Genomic DNA, 19,887 nt, shown 5'->3' on the forward strand with positions numbered 1-19,887 from the left:
TTTACTTTTAAGTCTGTGATCCATTCTGAGTTAATTTTTGTGAAGAATATAAGGTCTGTGCCTAGATTCATTTTCCTCCATGTAGATATCCAGTTGTTCCAGCACCATTTGTTGAAAAGACTGCCTTTGCTCCATTGTACTACTTTTGCTCCTTTGCCAAAGATCAGTTGGCTATATTTATGGGGGTCTATTTCTGGGCTATCTATTCTGTTACATTGGTCTATTTGTCTATTCTTGCACCAATACCATACTGTCTTAATTAGTGTAGCTTTATAGTAACTCTTGAAGTTAGGTAGTGTCAGCTCTCCAACTTTGTTTTTTTGCCACCAATATTGAGTCAACTAATCTGGGTGTTTTGCCTGTCCATATAAACTTCAGTATCAGTTTGCTGATTTCCACAAAATAACTTGCTGGGATTTTGATTGAGGTTGTATTAAATTTGTAGATCAAGTTGGGAAGAGCTGACATTTTGGTAATATTGAGCCTTCTCACCCATAAACATGGAATATTTCTCCATTTATTTAATTCTTCTTTGATATCTCTCATAAGAGTTTTCTCATTTCACTCATATAAATCTTGTACATATTTAGTGAGAATTGTGCCTAAATATTTCATTTTCAGGGGGTGCCAGTGTAAATGGTACTATATTTCTTAATTTTAAATTCCACTTGTTTATTGCTGGTATATAGGAAAGCAATTGACTGTTGTATATTAATTTGGTATCCTGTAATCTTCCTATAATCACTTATTAGTTCCAGGAGTATTTTTATCAATGCTTTCAGGTTTTCTACATGGACAGTCATGTCATTTGTGAACAAAGGTAGTTTTATTTCTTCTTTCCCAGTGTGTATAACCTTTATTTCTTTTTCTTATCTTATTGCATTAGCTAGGACTTTGTTCAATAAGATGTTGAAAGCAATGATGAGAAGGACATTCTTGCCTGTTCCTTCAAATTTCTCTTCATTATGATGTTAGCTGTCAGTTTTTGAGGATTTTTTTAATCAAGTTGAGGAAGTTCACCTCTAATCTTAGTTACTGAGAGTTTTTATCATGTATGGATGATGGATTTTGTCAAATTCCTTCTCTGCATGTATTAATGTGATCATGTGATTTTTCTTCTCTAGCCTTCTGATATGATGAATTATACTAGTTAATCTCTGAATGTTGAAACAGCCTTGTATACCTGGGATTAATCCCATTTGGTCATGGTATATAATCCTTTTTATACATGCTACATTTAACTTATTTATAATTTGTTGAGGATTTTTGCATCTATGTTCATGAGAGATACCAATCTGTAGGTTTCTGATTTTGACATGACAGCAATGCTGGTCTCATAGGATGAATTAAGAAGTCTTTTCTCTGCTTCTATCTTCTGGAACAGATTGTAGAGAATTGATATATTTTCTTTCATAAGTGTTTGGTAGAATTTACATGTGACTCCATCTATCCTGGTGTTTTCTGTTTTGTAAGGTTATTAGTTATTGATTCTATTATTTCTCGTGTGAGTTTTCGCAGACTGATTCTTTCAGGAATAGGTCCACTTCATCTATGTATATATCACATATATAGGCACAGAGTTGTTCATAGTATTCCTTTATGATTCTTTTAATGTCCAAAGGATCCCTGGTGATGTCTCCTCTTTCATTTCTTGTATTGGTAATTTGTGTCCTCTCTCTTTATTTAAATTGGTGAGGCCTCTTGATTTTATTTATCTTTTCAAAGAACCAGCTTTTGGTTTTGTTGATTTTCCCTGTTGATTTCCTGTTTTCATTTTCATTGATTCTTCTTCTCTCATTTTTATTATTTCTTTTCTTCTGCTTACTTTGGATTTAACTTGCCCCTTTTTCTACTTTCCCAAGGGATAAACTTATATTATTAATTTTTATGTTTCTTCTTTTCTTTTCTAATATATGCATTCAGTGCTATATATTTCCTCTAAGCATGGCTTTCAGTGCATCCAACACATTTTGATAAATTATGTTTTCAGTTTTATTTATTTCAAAACATATTTTTAAATTTTCTTTTCAGATTTCTTCTTTGACCCATGTGTTGTTTAGAAGTGTGGTATTTAATCTCCATGTGGTATTTTGGGATTATCCAGCTATCTTTTTGTTATTGATTTCTAGTTTAATTCCATTGTGGTCTGAGAGGAGACATTGTATGATTTCTAATCCTTTAAATTTGTTGCAGTGTGTCTTATGGCCCAGAAGATGGTTTATCTTGATGAATGTTCCACGTGAGCTTGAGAAGAATGTGCATTCTGCTGTTGTCAAATGAAGTAATCTGTGGATGCTCATTACATCCAGTTTAATATTTCTCATGTTGTTGAGTTTCAGTGTGTCCTTACTGAATTTCTGTCTTGCTGGATCTGTCTATCTCTGATAGAGGGGTGTTGATGTGTCCAACTATAGTTGTGGATTTATCTTTTTCTTTTTGTAGTTCTCTCAGTTTCGCCTCACATATTTGACACTCTGCTGTTAGGGGCATACACATTAAGACTTGTTATGTCTTCCGAGAGAACTGACCCATTTAGCATTATGTAATGCCCCTCTTTATCCCTGATCATTTTACTTGCTCTGAAGTCTGCTGAGTCTGAAATTATCAGAGCTACTCTCACCTCCTTTTGATTAGTGTTAGCATGATATATCTTACTCCGTATCTTTACTTTCTATCCATATGCGTCTTTGTATGTCAAGTGGGTTTCATGTAATTTGGTCTTGTTTTTTGATCCATTCTGCCAATCTCTATCTTGTAATTGGTGTATTTAGACTATTGACATTTAAAATGATTATTGATAAAGTTAGAATCATATTTACCGTATTTCTTACTGTTTTCTATTTGTTGTCCTTGTTCTTTGTTCCTAGTTTTTGTTTTCTACACCTTTTCTGCCTTTTGTGATTTTGAGTATTTTGTATGATTTCATTTTCTCTCCTTTCTTAGTATATTAATTATACTTTTAAAATTTTTAAGTGGTTTCCTAGAGTTTGAAATATACATTTGCAACTAATCCAAGTCCACTTTCAGATAACACTATACCACTTCATGTGAAGAGTAAGTAGCTCATAATAACAAAATATTCCTAATTCTTCCTCCCTCCTGTCCCTTGTATCATTGCTGTCATTTATTCCACTTATATCTAGTGTTTGTGTGTGTGTTCATATGTATTCAACATATTCAAATATGTTGTTGCTGTTATTACTTTGAACAAACTATTATCTATTAGATCAGTTAAGAATGAGTAAAACTAAAAATTTTATTTTACCTTCATTTGTTCATTCTCTGATGCTCTTCCTTTCCCTGTGTAGATTGGGGTTCCCGACCTACATAATTTTCCTTCTCTCTGAAGAATTCTTTTTTCTCTGAAGAACTTTAAACATTTCTCACAGGGCAGATCTACTGGCAACAAATTCCCTCAGTCTTTGTATGAGAAAGCCTTTATTTCTCCTTTATTTTTGAAAGATAGTGTCCCAGGTTACAGATTTTGAGGTTGGAGGATTCCTTTCTTACAACACTTTAAATACTTCACCCCACTCTCTTCTTGGTTGTATGGTTTCTGAGGAGAAGTCAGATGTAATTCTTATCCTTATAGGTAAGGTGGTTTTTTTCCCCTCTGGCTTCTTTCAATATTTTTTTCTTTATCTTTGATCTTCTGAAGTTTGACTATGGTTTGCCTAGGTGTAGTTTGGAGGGGCTGTGGGGGATTTTTTGGTGGTTTTGTGGTGGGGGGTTGGTTTTAGGGGATTTTGAAGGGGGAGGAATTTATCTAGATTGGTATTCTCTGAGCTTTCTAGATCTGTGGCTTTGTGCCTGACATTAAATTTGGGAAATTCTTAGTCATTATTTCTTGAAACACTGTTTCTGTTTTTCCTTCTCTTTTTCTTTCTTCTTCTATTTCCATTATGCATATGTTACACATTTTTGTAGGTGTCTCACAGTCCTTGGATATTCTATTCTGGTTTTTTTCTCAGTCTTTTTTCCCTGTGCTTTTCCATTTTAAGAGTCTCTATTGTCATAGCTTTAAGCACAGAGATTATTTCCTCAGCCTTGTCCAGTCTACCAATGAAATCATCTGAGGCTTTCTTCATTTCTCTTTATTTTCTTTTAATTTTTTAATAGACCTTATTCTTTTAGAGCAGTTTCAGGTTCACAGCAGAACTGAGCAGAAGATACAGAGTTCCCACATAGCCCTCCCCACCCACACATATATACTCCCCTACCCTCAACATCCCCCATCAGTGTGGCATATTTGATAAAATCGATGAACCAACATGGGCACATTATTATCAATCAAAATCCATAGTTTACATTAGGTTTACTCTTAATGTTGTACATTCTATGGGTTTTGACAAATGCATAATGACATGTAGCCACTATACTACCATACAGAATAATTTCATTGCCCTAAAAATCCCTTGTGCTCCATCTATCCATTCCTCCTTCCCTCCCTCTCCCCAAACTCCTGGAAACCATTCTTCATTTCTCTTACAGTGTTTTTGATCTCTAGAATTTCTTTTTGATTCTTTCTTAGAATTTCCATCTCTCTATGTTATCCATCTCTTCTTTCAGAGTCATCTTTTTTCACTAAACCCTTAGGATAAAAACCATTCATTTGCGGGGGCGGGGGGGGATTTTGTTGTTGTTTCTGTTTTTTAGTTCCTGGTCTGATTTAATTCCAACATTCCTGCCATATCTGACTCTGGCTCTGATGCTTGTTCAGCCTCTTCAAACTGTGTCTCTCAACTTTTAGTATACCTTGTAATTTCATGATGGCTATGATGTCCTGTGTAAAAGGAACTACGGTAAATAGGCTTTTATTAATGTGATGGTGAGGCAAGGGGGCGGCAGTGGGGGGGCATTCTACAGTGCTATGCAAGGTCTCAGACTTTTAACAAGCAAGTGCCCTTGGACTGTGAAATTCATCAGGGACTTTCCTTCCTTTAGGTGAGACAGGATGGGTGGAGAGAGCTGCAGGTGGTATTTCCCTTCCCCCAGGTAGATTGTCCTCTGATTCAACCCCAGTTGTTTAGGATCTGGTAGAATATTTTCTCCTGAGGGCAGCCCGTGTCAAGAAGGACAGAATGCTCTGATGTGTCACCACATACTCATCCCTAAAGAACACTGAAAATGAACTTCAGTGTCCCATGGACTTGGGTCTCAATCCCAGCTTGGCACCACTTCCTAACCGTGTGACCGTCAGCAAGCATTCAATCTTGCTGAGCTTTGACTTCCTCATCAGTAAAAGCTAATACTACCCAGCTTACAGGACCATGGTGAAGTTTCAAAAGAGGTATTTAGAGCAAGTGCCCAGGGCCAGGCCCGACACTGAAAAGGCACCTGGTGAGTTAGTCATCTTCTTCCCTTTGCTTCCCCCTAGAAAAAGCATCTGTTCTAAGTCCTTCAGTGTGGAAAGTCATTTCCCATTTCTTTGTTCCTAAGCTCTCTCTCACTGTCACCTCTAACCTTCCCCCTTGAATCATCAGGGGTTTGGTTCTGCCAAAGCACAGTGTTTACTCCCTGCCTCAACTGCATCAACCCGTGGCCATTTCTCCATCCTGCTTCCAAAATGGCAGGAGATACTTGGTCCTGAACTCACTCAACAGCCAACACAGGGGGGCAGTGCTGGGAACTGGCTGTGTTTGGCTGCTTCTCCTCGCCAGCTGGGCTTTTCTGGTGGCAACCTTTAGCAAGGTAGCTTGGGTCTCCGCCTTCCAGGAGAGAGTCAGGGAGAGTAGTCAGCATGCTACAGGGCTTGGGAGGATAAAAACTCACATAAGAATGATGGGATGTGACATCTGTAGGCGAGTGTCCCTCCTCTCAGCCTTGCTATGGGCTACAGGCTTTCTCACGTGAACCTAATTGTCTAGAAGAATATTTGCATCAGAATCCCATTAGCCTTGGGTTGTCTGCACAGCTCATAGCAGCTCATTAGAATATCATCTTACTATCTCAAGAACAGCTGTTTCCATATTGACACTTCCTTTCCAGGATTACAAAGGGCCACTGGGGATTTTGTGGGACTGCAAGGCTTCTGCAAGATGAGATAAAAGGGACACATCAGACCTGGTGTTTCATAATTAGTTGTCACCACTCTGGGGCCCCTATGGCTGCTGCATTGAGGCTGGGTTCACGAGAGGAAGCAACACACGTGTGTGTGCTTGAGCATGCACCACCCTGAAGCGCAGAGCACGAAGGGTGAGATCAGCCAAGTGCGTGGGTGGCCCTTCGGGACTGGCTCCGGAACTGATGGCAGTGCCCTTGATGCTGTGTTATTTGCCTCCTTTTGTCTCTCGATCCTCGTCTTGTTTCGTAGGACTTGAGGTGCTTCTTTTCAAGGTATAGCTTAAAGGTGATGCATTCGACAGCCATTTCAGTAGCAGATCTGTGGACTGAGAGCCCTACAATGAAGGATAAGGAAACAGGAAATTAAGTAAATCAACATTTACTTGTTGGATTAAATAACCCAATATCTGGACTTAAATCTGCCCATTCAGAAAAAGGCCAAGTTTTGACAGTCTGGCTCTGCTGTCAATATTTCACTCACACACCTCAAGCCATCAGTGACCTTCTAATCACCACCCACTGCTCCCAGGCCTTATCTGGCTCACCCTGCCTAGAACACTGCTCCTTCTGTTTACGATTTCTCGTTTTTATCAAAATAATACACATGCATGACAATTTTCATAACATTTTAAAGCTGAAGAATCCTAGAAGACTTATAAAGAAGAAGAGCAGGCTCCACTTTCCTTCTTTCCATCCGAGTCCCTCTCCCCAGGGGCCCATGAACACTCTCTTTCAACCGTTGCTTCTGGTAGTTAACTTCAGATTTCTCAGTTACCTGTTTATACTGTGATTTCTTAATGATTCACTTTTCGACATTTTATGCGGCCACCCTGCATAATAAGGCTTTAACATATTTCAGACGTTACTCCACATCCCTACAAGCACACACATACCCCTTTTTCCTCTCTTCTCAGTGTATCTATATCACAGTTTAAATGAAAATTCAGTTTTATTATGACTACCAAAATGCTGTTTACAGCTGAGAAGTATGGTGTAGTATGATTACATATCCTAGATTTTCCAACTCTGTTATATTCTTCCAGGAATTAATAGTTGCCTTGTTTCATTGTTCACTTAATATTCTATGTGCCCATCAAGCATTTTCTCAAGTATCTTCAGTAGAGCTGTCTCTCCTCTCAATTTGGCAAACTCATCAGATACTCAACCTATTCTTTTTTACCTTATTTTTTGGAGGCATCCTTTCTGGATCCCACCATCCTCCTGCACCAACTGGACTAGCTCTCTAAGTCTCTTGCACAACTGTCTTCTTGAAGCTCCTCTTTTCCATTATTCTGGGAACACCCTTTGCATCTCTTCTGTGACCAGTTCTCCTTTTCTTGTAACTCATGTTCCCCCTCTTTGTAGGTTTAACTTTCTTTGGCTGGAGATTATCTTCTAGTAAACTCCTGAGAAAAGGTACATGAGAAGTAAGTTTTGGTGTTCTTGAATATCTACCCTCACACTTGACTGCTTACCTGACTAGCAGTTGCGTGTCTGCTGTTGAAATCCAGACCTACATTTCTAGGCTTGACTCCCCTCCTAAGTTCCAGATCACAATGTTCAGGCACTAGAAACTCTCTACATCCAGAGCTTCCTCTTGTCTTGTGTACTTTTCTTAATAGGACCATCCTTCCTCTAGTCCCTCAGTACAGAGGAATACTGCTTTCTTCCTTCCACCATCTGTAACTCCCCACACCTTGTCTTCAGCCTCTCACCACCATCCCAGCTCTGGACTTGGCCATTGCTCGTGGGACCATTGCAGTGAACTTGTACCTGCTCTCCTGGCCTCTGACACATCTTGGCTCCCTGTTCTACCTTCCATCTCTTATCACTCAAGCTCAAAATATTCAGGAAGATGGTATCACTTCCTTTCAAAAAGAGACTTTTAATGACTCCCTCTTGCAAATAGAATAAGATCTAAAATAGATTCTTCTGTGGGATGAAAGTAAGAATCTGGTCTCATTGTCTCATTTCTTACCACCCTTGTTCTCACACACTTGATTTCACTGTCTCATTTAAGTTTCACAACAGTCTAGCATCTGTATTCATGCTACAGAGGTTTCAAATTCAAATAGAATGGAGTACCCCAAGCAAATAGGAACCATTAGAATCCCCTACCCATCTTCATTTATATCTAAGGGTTTGCCCATTGAACGTATTTTGCCATTTTGGCCATGATCTGATATGGGGAAACCCTTTGGCATCTTGACTTGTGGGAGCTGTCTAGGCCACAAGGTGAGCCATATTCCTACAATGTAAGACTTCTAGACACCCATCTTTCTAACAGATTCAAATGTTTTCTTTCCACACATTGGGAAAATATAGACCATGTGGCTTATTCCAGAGGCCCCTGGGCAAATGGGCAGTTGCCCTTGGGAGTGACGTGTTTCTGGGCAGAGGAGAGAAAGCAATCTGATGGCCCCAAAGAAAGCCATCCTTTTTTTGCAGCACCAGTGGGATTGCTTAAACCGAGATGAACCATTCTCCTACTGAGGAAAATTACATGTTAAATTTCTCCTCCTGGAAAAAGGAAGCATGAAAATTAGAAGCAGATTTAAAACTTGGTCATTCACCACCCAACACTTAACTGAAACTTGAGAGCTAAGCCTGCTAAAAGTCAAAACTCAACATCCACGAACTGTTTGGAGGTGTGCTATATATATTCAGCTAACCCTGGGTAGTCAATACCATAGATACGGATATTATTTATTTGTCCATTCTAGGTGCAATTACACAGTTTACCCACTGTAAACAGCACTTCATAAATACAGCAAATCAATGCGAGTTATCAAAATCCATCCTCAACTGATAGCACATGAAAAAGGGCTTTGCAAAATGGTTTTGAAAACCAATCCACACAGCCAGCCCCGCTCAGGTCAGCTTATTGACTGCTTAGCCACACAGGCATCATGGCAATCTTATTGATTCCTCGGGACCTGGCCGTGACATCACTCCTAATGGCACATGCAGCGAGCCATTACCACCATGCAGAAGGGCCACTATCCCAGGCTGCAGCCGTTGACTCCCTGACTTCACCTCGTGCTGGGAGGGGAAGTGGAACTCTGATGGGGGCAAAGCACACCCAGGCTACACGTGAAGAACCTTCGTGCAGAGGAATAAAATCCATCTCCTGCTTGTGATCAGGAGCTCTGTCTGCTCCTTCACTGCATGGCTGGATTGTTGCTTGGTCCTGCCAGCATGCTGATAAGCCTGTTATTTGATGTCCATGGAGCAAAGGTTACTAAGGCAGAATATGGACCAATCCTCCGCCCAGGCCATTAACATTTTCCACTTGACATTCTCTACAGCTTGATCACTGCCATAAAAATCGAACGAGATTCCAGGATGCCTGATTAGCACGCGAGGTTTTCATAAGCAAATGCTATGTTTTCTTTTGAGATCTGGTTTCCTTTGTGATGGAAATGTGTGTTTTTGAGTTGATGGGGACAGAGGGTCTTATTCTGGGCTAATTCTGTACTCAAATGAGATATCCTCAACGAGGAGTTCTCAAAGTTTCAAGAAAAAGCCTCTTTACCACCCAAAAAAAAATGTGGCTGAGCTGCAGGACCTGTAAGGAATTTAGACAGATGAACCATGGATGTCATAGCAGAAGATGTTTGAAACGGGAGAAGTAAATGGTGAAGTTCAGGAAGGCTGTTGTGGTGACAGAGGCAACAGGAAAACTGTGTGTGTGTGTGTGTGTGTGATTTACGAAAACTTTCACGAACATGATTTCATTTCCTCCTATTGTGTAGGGGTTCAGTACCCCTCCAGCTGCCACCCATGTGTAAGGTCAGTGTTCCTTCACTTCCCCACAGACTCTCATCATGGAGAGGAGGAGAGTTTGAGCTGAATTCTCTTGTGTCCTCAATTCTGGGCACAGCACAGTAGCCACCTAAGAGGGTTTAACAGTAAGTGGACTGTGAGGCCATGTACAGGGGACCCTGGACAGGTGACTTCCCTTCTCCCTGCCTCAGTTTCTTCATCTTCATCCAGGGAAAACAAGAGTATCTATTTGATAAGGTATTGTGAGAAGTAAATGAATTACCATATTTACCAACCTTTAGCAGTGTACCTGTAACACAATGTACTAGGTAAATGGGGTGGCCATTATTTTCTTAGACACTCAGTCGAGTCACTGTTGAATGATGTGCAGTGTAAGCAATGAAAGGAAATCATGTTGATTTAGACAAGGGGCAAGGCCAGTGGAGAGCTTGGTGTGAAATAGAAGAGCTCAGACAACATCATCTTGGAGGCAAGTGATAGAGTCATTCTCGTCCATCAAACCTTTACCAGCAACGATGATCAGGAGTCACAACGAAGGATTCAGATTAAACTTCTTTTATTTCCTTTGCCTGGATGTTCATGGAGGAGAACTGTTCAGTGAAGCCCAGGATGGAGCCCAACTAGCCAAAGGAAGCATGAAACAGAAAGAGAGAGAGAGAAAGAGGAGAGAGAGAGGAAAAATAAATAAATAAAAGAATGGGAGGAAAACTTCATCTGCCTACCCAAGCTAGCTACAGTTCTACCTACTGTTTCTACCAAATGCCACAGGAGGAGGGACAGTCTGTCCAAAGGTGGATAAAGCCAACTGTGTGTTGCTTTAGTGCAAATCTTAGTTCCAACCAAGAGAAACCTAAACTGTCCTACAAGGGGACCTGCAGATAATCCCGCAGGCCCTGGATACGTGAGGTCAGGCGACACCAGTGTTGTGCCATGTCCTGGTTCTGTTCCTGGGGATATCGGGTTCCGTGCTTGGCCTGAATTCCAGCCACTTTTCGAACAGAAAATCATGCATGTCGGCAGTACTTCTGTTTGTACATCCTCAGTCACAGCTTACTTTAATAAGACGTGATGTGAATTACCCAGGTTAGCTGAGTTAGGAGCTCATGGAAATGGTGCTGGAATGTTGAAGAAAGACAGGCCTTCCCTTCTGAATTTCCCTCCCTCCCACTGGAGGAATTTTCCAAATTGGTTAGGAATGTGCTGTATTCATGCGTATGTTTGGGTCAATCTCGGCCTATTTATTCTCTCATCTCTGTTCCATGACAATAGTAGAAAAGTCCAAACTTCATTCAAGGCGACAGCACCTCCTCTTCCCCAGCTGAGGGCTAGTGTCGGGTGATGCCGGGCATGGGGAAAAGTAGGAGGGACCAGGGCAGGAAGATCTCTCTGGGGCTGACAGGTGTTTAGACCCAATCTGGTCCTTGTAGGTGCCTATGGGTTCTTTGAAGACCTGCCCCCGCCTCCACTTTCCCAGTATTCGAGATTTCTCACTGCAGGTCCCAGGCAAAAGGGATAGCTCTTAATACTCCCAAACCCAATTCCAATGTGTGTGTGGTGGGAGCAGGGAATCCCACACCAACTATTCTCCAATACCATCCAGGTGTCCTCCAATTCAACTCAGTCATGACACTGTCTACCTGGAGACAGTATCAGATCCCACAGAGTTGAGGGCTCCATCCTACAAGACTGCCCCTCACCAATCCCACTTCAGACACCAATTCCAAGTTCAGGTTGTCATCTGTGCTTCTGACCAAGTGGGCTATAAAGCAGACCTGCTTTGTGGGGTTGATTGATTTCCCAGAGCAATTCACAGAACTTGGAAACATTTTACTTACTAAATTACCAGTTGATTACTAGCCAGATGGAAGAAAAGCTTGGGGCAAAGATGAGGAAAGGGCTTGAAGCTTCCATGCCCTCTCTGGGTACACCAATCTCCCCCAAATCTCCAACCTAGAACCTCTCCAAACCCCATACTACTGGGATTTTATGGAGGCTTCATGACATAAGGATGGCTGATTAAATCATTGGCCATTGGTGATTGATTCAATCTCCAACCCCTCTCCCCTCCCCAAAGGTCAGTGGTGGCACAGGTTGGTTCCTCTGGTGACAAGCCCCATCCGTAGGTGTCCTAAGGGCTTTCCAAAACTCACCTCATGAGCATGACCAAAGGCATCTTTATCACTCCCAGCACTTTGAAAATTCCAAGGATTTTAAGAGATTTTAAGTGCCAGAAAAAAGGACTAAGACCAAATTTATATTTTTATTATGGATCACAGTATCAAAGTCTCTCCCAGTTGGTCATTTAAAATGCTCTCTTTGTCATGGGTGAACACCCCCAGCCTCTGTCAACCTGTCTTCACACAACACAGGGCGCACTTAGGACGAACCAGGATGATGGGATAGAAGTCACTTCCCCCTCTTTGCTCACAGCAGCTGCTCCTCCATCCCTTTCCCTTCCAAACACTCCCTGTGCCCCTCCAGCAGGGCGGGAGCCTCAAAGCCCCTGTCACCAGGCTTGAGGTGTGGGGACAGTGGCTCATCCTCCCCTCCCTCCCCCTACCCTGACAGCCAGCAGGGCAAGGTCAGCTTAGGGTGTCAAGACTGTCTCAGACCCTCCACCCTTGCAAACCCTTGGGTGGATGTGGCAGAAAGTGGCACCTGTTGCCTTGAAACCACCAGTGAAACTGAGAAAGAGCCCATTTAACACCCTGCTCAGCTGAGCAGAAAGAATGGCTTGAGATGGACCTTAGAGGAAACATCTCCGCCAGCTCTCCATGTCTTCATTTCCTTCACGGAAGCAACATTCCACCTCTGAAAAGGCCAGAGATGAATTTTTCAGACTCTGTCCTTCTTTCTGGAAGGACACTTCAGCTCACCCTCGCAACCCTTCTCAGCTCACTGCCCTTCGCCTCTGACCTGCGGTGGCCTCGGGCTGCCCTCTGACCCCAGAGTTTCAGAATGCCCCCCCTTTCTCCCCCACAGCGCACCCTCGGTCACCTCCCCCAGACAAAACCCCTCTGTCCTACGACCCCCCTCTCTTCACAGTCCACCAGATGAACAAAATCCAGCTGTGCCAGTGTGTTTACTTAGTGCCGGTGAGTTGCAGTCTGGGAAGACAGGCGTCCACGTGGACCTTCCCAGCGCCAAAAATTTTAGACTCACAAATGGTCATTGCAGGCCATGGGCCTACAGCGGGGATAAACACTTGATTCCGTATGTCAGGCTTACTCTGGGCAGGAAGTTACAATGGCCAGTCCCCATGTCTGTGCCCAGTATTCTCCCAGGAGGTCTCCCACCCTCCCCAGGGCTGCCAGCAGACACCAGCACCGCAAGGGGCCTGACGTGGGAGTCGGCTCCCGCACCCGGCACACACATCGCCCGGGTGGAGTCTCCTGCCTCCCTGCTGTCTCCAAACACTTTCCCTCTGTCAGGTCCTCATCCCCACTGCCTCTTTCATCTCTGCTCTCCGTGACCATGAACACCCATTTGATTGGATACATCTTGCTTTGGTGCGTCAGGACCATTGATTTTCCTGAAATGGGGTTCAATCGATTCCTATGCATTTTCATTCCAGAGTTTGAATGTGAACACTTTCATGGAGATGGGAAGCAAATGCTCAAAGCAAACAAGAACAAAGCTCCACCAGCCTCGAGTCATGCGCTGCCTCCCAGAGGCATCAGAAGCAGCAGCTTCAGGGACTCTAGAGTGGAGGTGTCTCTCTTCCCCGTCTCCCGCAAGGTCATTGATATCCCGTCTGGGAGCATCATCCTGGTCTGTTCTGTGGCGGTCAGGCCATTCCCTGGACGCACAGGGAACCCCATCAGCCATCACCCTGGCAAAAACGTGGTCTCTCTACGTAATACAGTCCCTCAGGGGTTCCTCAGGGGATCAGTTACTGGACCTCTGCAGATGCCAAAATCCGCAGATGCTCCAGTCCCTGACAGTCGGCGCTCCAGATCCGCGGGTTCCACATCCACGAATTCAACCAACCGCGGATAAAAACCTATATCCACGTTTGGTTGAATCCGCGGATGTGGAACCCGTGGAGGGGGACCGACAGCTGTATTGCCTTCCAAAGGTTTTCCTCGTGTCCTTCTGTTCTCTTTCAGCTAGTTCTAAATTCACCACTGTCCAGTTCTTTGTTCCAGCGTCCCTGGGTCCCTCGGGGCTGGTCTTCCGCGGTTCATCCTCAAATCTATTCCCTGCCCTTTCCTGCCCGGCCTTTGTGGCTATGTCCACAGCTCCGCGTGGGTGGGTGGCTTCAGCTCATGGAAGGGGTAGGAAGAGAGATGCAAGGTAGTTCTCTGACCCCCTTTTGCACACTTGGCCTTGGCTGGTGGCTCCAGCAGTGATTTGGTCCCACGGGATGGGTCCCTAGGGTTCCAGCCTCTGCCAGGTGACGTGGGCCGTGGGCTCTAGTAACCAGCTCTTCCCTTTGCTCCTCAGCCCTGGGTTGGGTTGTGCTTGCTCCTGGGATGCTGCCTCCCTGGGTTCTTCCTCCACTCCTGTGAGCTTCTTGGCTCTTCCGTACCCTGTGCTGAGCTCCAAGGGACCTCAAGGCAGTGGTTCCAGAAACACCAGCACAGCTCAGTCTAATGCCATGTCCTGTACTGAAGTCCTCTCTCCTTCAAAGACAGTGATTTTTTTCCATTTCCCTTAGATGCATCTCATTTCTAGATTTCCAAGGGCTGAAATCTGATAAAGTCCTCGGTGGCAGGTGAGAGAGTAATGAACCCACTCGGGCCCTGAAATCACCCAAACTGACTTTGTTTGTTTTCATCTTAGCTCTGACAGTTCTAGCTGTGCTATCCTGGTCAACGTATTAACCCTCTCTGGGCCCCGGTGTCATCACTTGTAAAACCTAGATAATGAAACAATTCTGCCATGGAGACAGCCCTTGGTAGGCTTCCAGCACGTTGCCTGGCCACTGCTATGTACTCCGTAAACATTAGTTACCCTCACATCTCCGAAACTGGTCATATCTGTTAAGGTATGTGTACCTATCCCCTCAAAGGAAATATATTTGTATTGTAACAGTGATCTTTTGGAAACAAATACTTTAGTCGGAGTACTTAATTTTAGATCTCAAACACCCACAGCAAGACCATCAGAAAGATAGTTTTGAACAAGCTGAACTTTGAGAGCCTTCACACCTCTCTGAGGAGGTGTCCACCTACTCTCTGGGGACTGGGGAGGGTCCTGGGCCACCTCCTCCTCTCTCTGATCTGCAACGAGGCGCCTGTCGGTGCTGATATGAGAAATGATCTTCCTCCCCACCCCCTGCCCCTGGGGAAGTAGAGTGTGTGGGGCTCAAATGTGTGGGAGTCTGGCCAAGGGTTATTTTTGTTTCCATTAACATTCTCATCTATATGTTTTTTAACTTTAATCAAAGGCATATGTTTTTGTTTTATTTGCACTTAGTTCATCAAAGTGTCCCTTATGATGTGAACTATGCCATGAAGCCTTAAGCCCTTCAGTGAAACACTCATTAATACCCCTGGGAAACAGGAAGTTGCATTTAGTCAAATATAAATAAATCCAGCTCCCAGGGGCTTTGCCCTGGCCTGGGTCAGGAGAGAGACAGTGATTTCTCAGTTGATCTAATCCTTTGCCCCCCTCTCAAACTGCATTTTCCAACAGAAATCCCAGGGGTCTGGACTGATCAGTGTTTTGAGAATGTGCCTATCCTTTGTTCGAAACCGGTCTGTAGTCAAATGGAGTTTTACAAAGGGAAGAGATTCTGTTGATTTGGCTGAGGAATGGAGTATCATTCCAGATTTATTTGCACCCCTAAAAGAGCTGGAAACCAGGCAGCGCAGGAAGGAAGTAAGGAGGAGGAAGAAGGGTCTGTAAGCCTAAACCACGTCACCCAAGTCTCTGTGCAGGTCACGCTGGAGAACTTTCCATCTTTCCCTGTCTCCCTGCCTCTCTCTCCCCCTCTAACTCTCCGGCTGCACATATGGATCCCATTAGGAACAAAGCCTGATTGTTGTATATTTGGAATTTCCCACATCAACTTGATGCTTTCTTTAACTGCCTCTTAATGTGTGTCTGAGTTGGGTGACCAGACCCACGTCTCCATCCCTCCCACCGCTACCCCCACCAACACCCCCCCACCCCCGTTCTTTTTCCTGATTCATTTTCGAGCAGCGGCAAACTCCACTTTTTTTCCCTCTGCGCCCCACCCCCACTTCCCATCAGATTCTTAGAATAAACAGAACTTTCTTTTCCATCGTTTTCAATAAATGAGCCTGCAGAGAGTAAATAAAACCTGGTTCCCAAAGCAGAAGAGTGATATTAGGCAAACACCCAAAAGCACAGGATTTTTACAAAGGAAATGGCATCCCGTTCATAAATCCTGGGATCGGAGAGGAGCAGCGGATGCAGAAATACGTTAAAAAGAAAAAAACTAAAATACTGTCAATCCTGGAAGCCCCTTGCTTTTCTTTTTAGTCATTTTCTCTGCTATAGAAATAAGCAGATTGAGGGAGGAGTAGAGATGGGGTGGGGGGGTGTTGCAGAATTGAATAAGCTATCAGTAACAAAATATCACAGGAAACTTAAATTTTTAGGGCATGTGTACCATCAGTCTGAGAAGCTTGTCTGACGTGGAATTATACCATGTGATTAGGGACGAACAGGCAAGTGTGATGGGTACATCTGAGCTTAGACAGTCCTTTGCAGAGCCTTGTAAAATCAAACATAATTTCTTCATGTTTATTGCCATACATAAAAATAAATGCTCTGTAACACAAACATTTAAATGAGGAGATGCCAAATGGAAGTCTGTCTGGTATATTTGATTTGATTCATCTGAACCATGTGATACAAACATTTTCTCCTTTCGTCTTTCACACTTTCTCTTTGTGGACTGCATTCACATATATAATTAACTATATGCCTACATTTCTTTCCCATCCATTGGAAAGCTGCAAGGAAAGAAACAGACATGCATGTCTGATGCTCAGGGTCATACGTATAATTTATGACTGTGAAAAGGGATCCCCTGAAGTCCCCAGTGTGTTATGTCACTGCCCTCCAACTATTTTTCCTGTGTTCAGAAGAGAGTGAAATCAGAATGCAGGACTGCACATTAATCTCCGCACCAGATGGTGATATTCCAAATAGTCTCTTTAAGGTGAGCATGTGACCTACTGTATGGCCGAGGGGCTTGGAGTCACGTGATGGGATGAATAATACGTCTGATAGGGCTTCGAATCAACAACTGACCTGGTTACCATCTGGAACCACGAGAAACAAAGTTGACATTTCTGGATCACTTCCCCCAGAAGCGTCATTTGCCCACTTCTGGGACCTGCAGACTCACTGGGAGACTGACACGCAGGGGCAGGCAGGAGGGAGCTGGGCTGAGCTGCTGGAGGCAGGCTGAAGTTGCAGAACTTGGGCTGTTTTTCTTCCTCCCCACCCCCCACCTCCCGACACACCACATCTTGACTCATATGGTCGAAAGAAAAAGCTCTTTCGGTTATTTGATCTTTGGGAAACCTCCAGGAGACCGTAACTTAGTTTTGAGGACGCCTCCGTCTCTCCCTTTGCTGGGAACAGACACACACACACAGGCACACACACACACGGCTCTACACCATGGTGGTCCAGGCTGCAGTGGCTCCGAATAGATCCCAAAGACTTTTACTGAAAATTCCTTATGGATCTCTGAGAAGACGCAGCGTGGAGAGGGTAAGCGACGTGGTCGACTGTTTGTTTTTCACCGAGCAATTGCTTCAAAGAAAGGGAGACAGTTCTTTTCATTGTACACAGCATCCCTTCTGGTAGTCATGTTTTCCTGAAAAATTCAAACCCCTGGGTCCGTAGAATACTCTGGCATATGTAATTTGTTTTTCTTAGCAGATAATGATGAGAATTTTGAAACAAATTTTTGTCGGCTGTGCATGGGGATGGGGGCTGTTAGAGATGAAATACAAGAGAAAAGATTGGGGTAGGGACTGATTGGGGTAGGGAGAGAGGACAGAAGATGCGAGTGCTTGTCGAGAAGAGCTTTGGGCTGCAAAACCTGTTTTCTTCTTCGTTTAGTGAAACAGATCCACTCGTGCAGCAGGGCTGAAAATTTTCTTTCCTCTGCTGGGTGACAGTGTCTTCAAAAGAGGTGATGATGACATGAAGGAGCTGTGATGTTTTGAGGGTTTAAATGATGCACCTGGTTGATTAAAATCCCCTCTGTTGTTTTATTGCTATTGTTGTTTCAAATACCTTACTATCATTTGGGGTGTTTTTTAAAATACTGTGGATTTTGGCTCAAAATTACTCTGTTAATTTTCTGAAAGCACGCTTACTGTTCGGTACCGCCTGGCAAAGAAGATGCTGTGAAACAATAATGGGGATTTGTCCTTCTCTGGAGTGACTGGTGCAGTTTGGGGCGGGGGGCTGGAGTCAAAGCACGTCTGGTCGTCCTCAGGACGCTGGGCTCATTCCCGCAGGGACAGTGCCTGCACCGACGCAGGGCTGGGATGTTTGTGGGTCTCAGAAACCCCCAAAGCCCCTGTCTGAATCATGGCAGCACACCCCCCACCCCCCGTGCACTATGGATGTCTGCTTAGACATTTTGGGTTAAGGTGTAATCTAAAATCAATAAGGCAACGGGCATCGCAAACGGTCCTCATGACAGAGAAGCAACCTGCTGCACCTTGTAAGAGGGACAGCATTTAATTCAAGTGACTTTTTCTGGTTTGTGTACTTACTACCCAGTGATTTTTAAATGGAAGGAAAACGTGATTAAAGCTTTACAAATACGAGGGGCTAGCTAGACTTCCAGGCGGGGTTGATTTCCTGACTTTTGATGTTAACATTTTTTTTCTGCTATTTGCATATTAATGAAGGAAAAAAAAACTTCACCTCCCATTCGGGCTGTGTGTAGGTCTTTATTTCAAGACTGATTTCTTGTGCTCCATATCAGAGTCAACAACTTAACTGTGTTCAGTGCCTAACTTGTGCCCGCTTTTATACCAAGAGCTACTGAATATAGGACCAACCGGTATAGCAAAATTTATAAATTTATCATTGTAGTTACACATTTAGCGTCTACTGAACGTGATTTTAGTTTCTGGTGAAAATGTTTTGACCTGTCTGGTAACTCAGTTTCTTTAATATATTCTGTTCACAAAAACTCACTTGGAAGCATGACTTACCCACAGTGGAATTACACAACATGACTAATCCCAGGGAGAGAGTTCTCCTGCAGATGTGCACAAAACCCCATAGTAACCTATTTAACCGTTAGCATCTCCAGATGGATGCTTAATAAATCACGTGCGTTTAGTAAATCCAGATGTATCCAGTTAGTGTTTCTGTTATTCGTTTAAGAAAAACTAACAGGGTACAAACACGGTGTCTTGTATAAAACATGTCTGTTGTTGTATGTGCTGGCATTTACTTACATTCAAGACATGGACCTATGTCCGGCCCTTGGGCACACACCAGTGTTGCCCGGGTCTTAGGAACTCTGTGGAGTCTGATCCGAAAGCCTCTGGGCCCTTCAGAGAAGCACGTACATCACTGGAGCATCAAATGTCCTATTGCTCTCCATTGCTAGCTGGGAAGTGGTGGGGCTGGGACACCATCACTCAAAGAAGAGTCTCCTTGCGTTGCTATGAGCTCCCCTCTCACCCTCCACCACAGGGGACAGTGCAAGTAATTGGAATCTATGATGTCACGTCGGTATCAATTGGATCTTTTACGCCGTTGCTGATTTTATGGCAGTTTTCAGAATCAGAGTCATCTGTTTATATAAAAGTGGGGGGAGGAAAGGTGAGAAATGACATTTGCTTTAAGGGCAGGCACTGGGAACCAGCACTCTTTCCTCAGGATGCCCAGAATTAAAGGCCAAGACAGCTTTCTCGGCTACATCAGCAGCCCAGAGGGTAACAGACATTCAGGATTTCTTCCATCTCGTGGCATTTAATGATTCTAAGGCCTCGCCTTTCTATAACACCTCTGCCCCGATGCCCTTTCGTATTTGTTCTCTCTCGACGACCGTGAGTTGGTAATGAGACGCAGAGAACG

The 19,887-nt window shown here is 43.7% G+C and overlaps 1 protein-coding gene across 6 annotated transcripts in view; it reads left to right on the forward strand.

Annotated features, from left to right (window-relative positions):
- Positions 1-19,887, forward strand: part of FRMD4A (FERM domain containing 4A) — a 576,901-nt gene that overhangs the window by 255,350 nt on the left and 301,664 nt on the right. Inside the window, exon 1 of one of the 6 annotated variants that reach the window (XM_074358297.1) lies at positions 17,067-17,547. The exons of 4 other annotated variants lie outside the window; for them this stretch is intronic. In XM_074358297.1, coding sequence (XP_074214398.1) covers positions 17,455-17,547 — 93 coding nt within the window. In that variant the 5' untranslated portion in view covers positions 17,067-17,454. Of the gene's footprint in view, positions 1-17,066; positions 17,548-19,887 lie in introns of those variants that run through there. One more of the 6 variants, XM_074358294.1, reaches the window with a different exon arrangement.

The sequence above is a fragment of the Camelus bactrianus genome, chromosome 35 (genome assembly GCF_048773025.1).
Source record: "Camelus bactrianus isolate YW-2024 breed Bactrian camel chromosome 35, ASM4877302v1, whole genome shotgun sequence".
NCBI lineage: Eukaryota > Metazoa > Chordata > Mammalia > Artiodactyla > Camelidae > Camelus > Camelus bactrianus.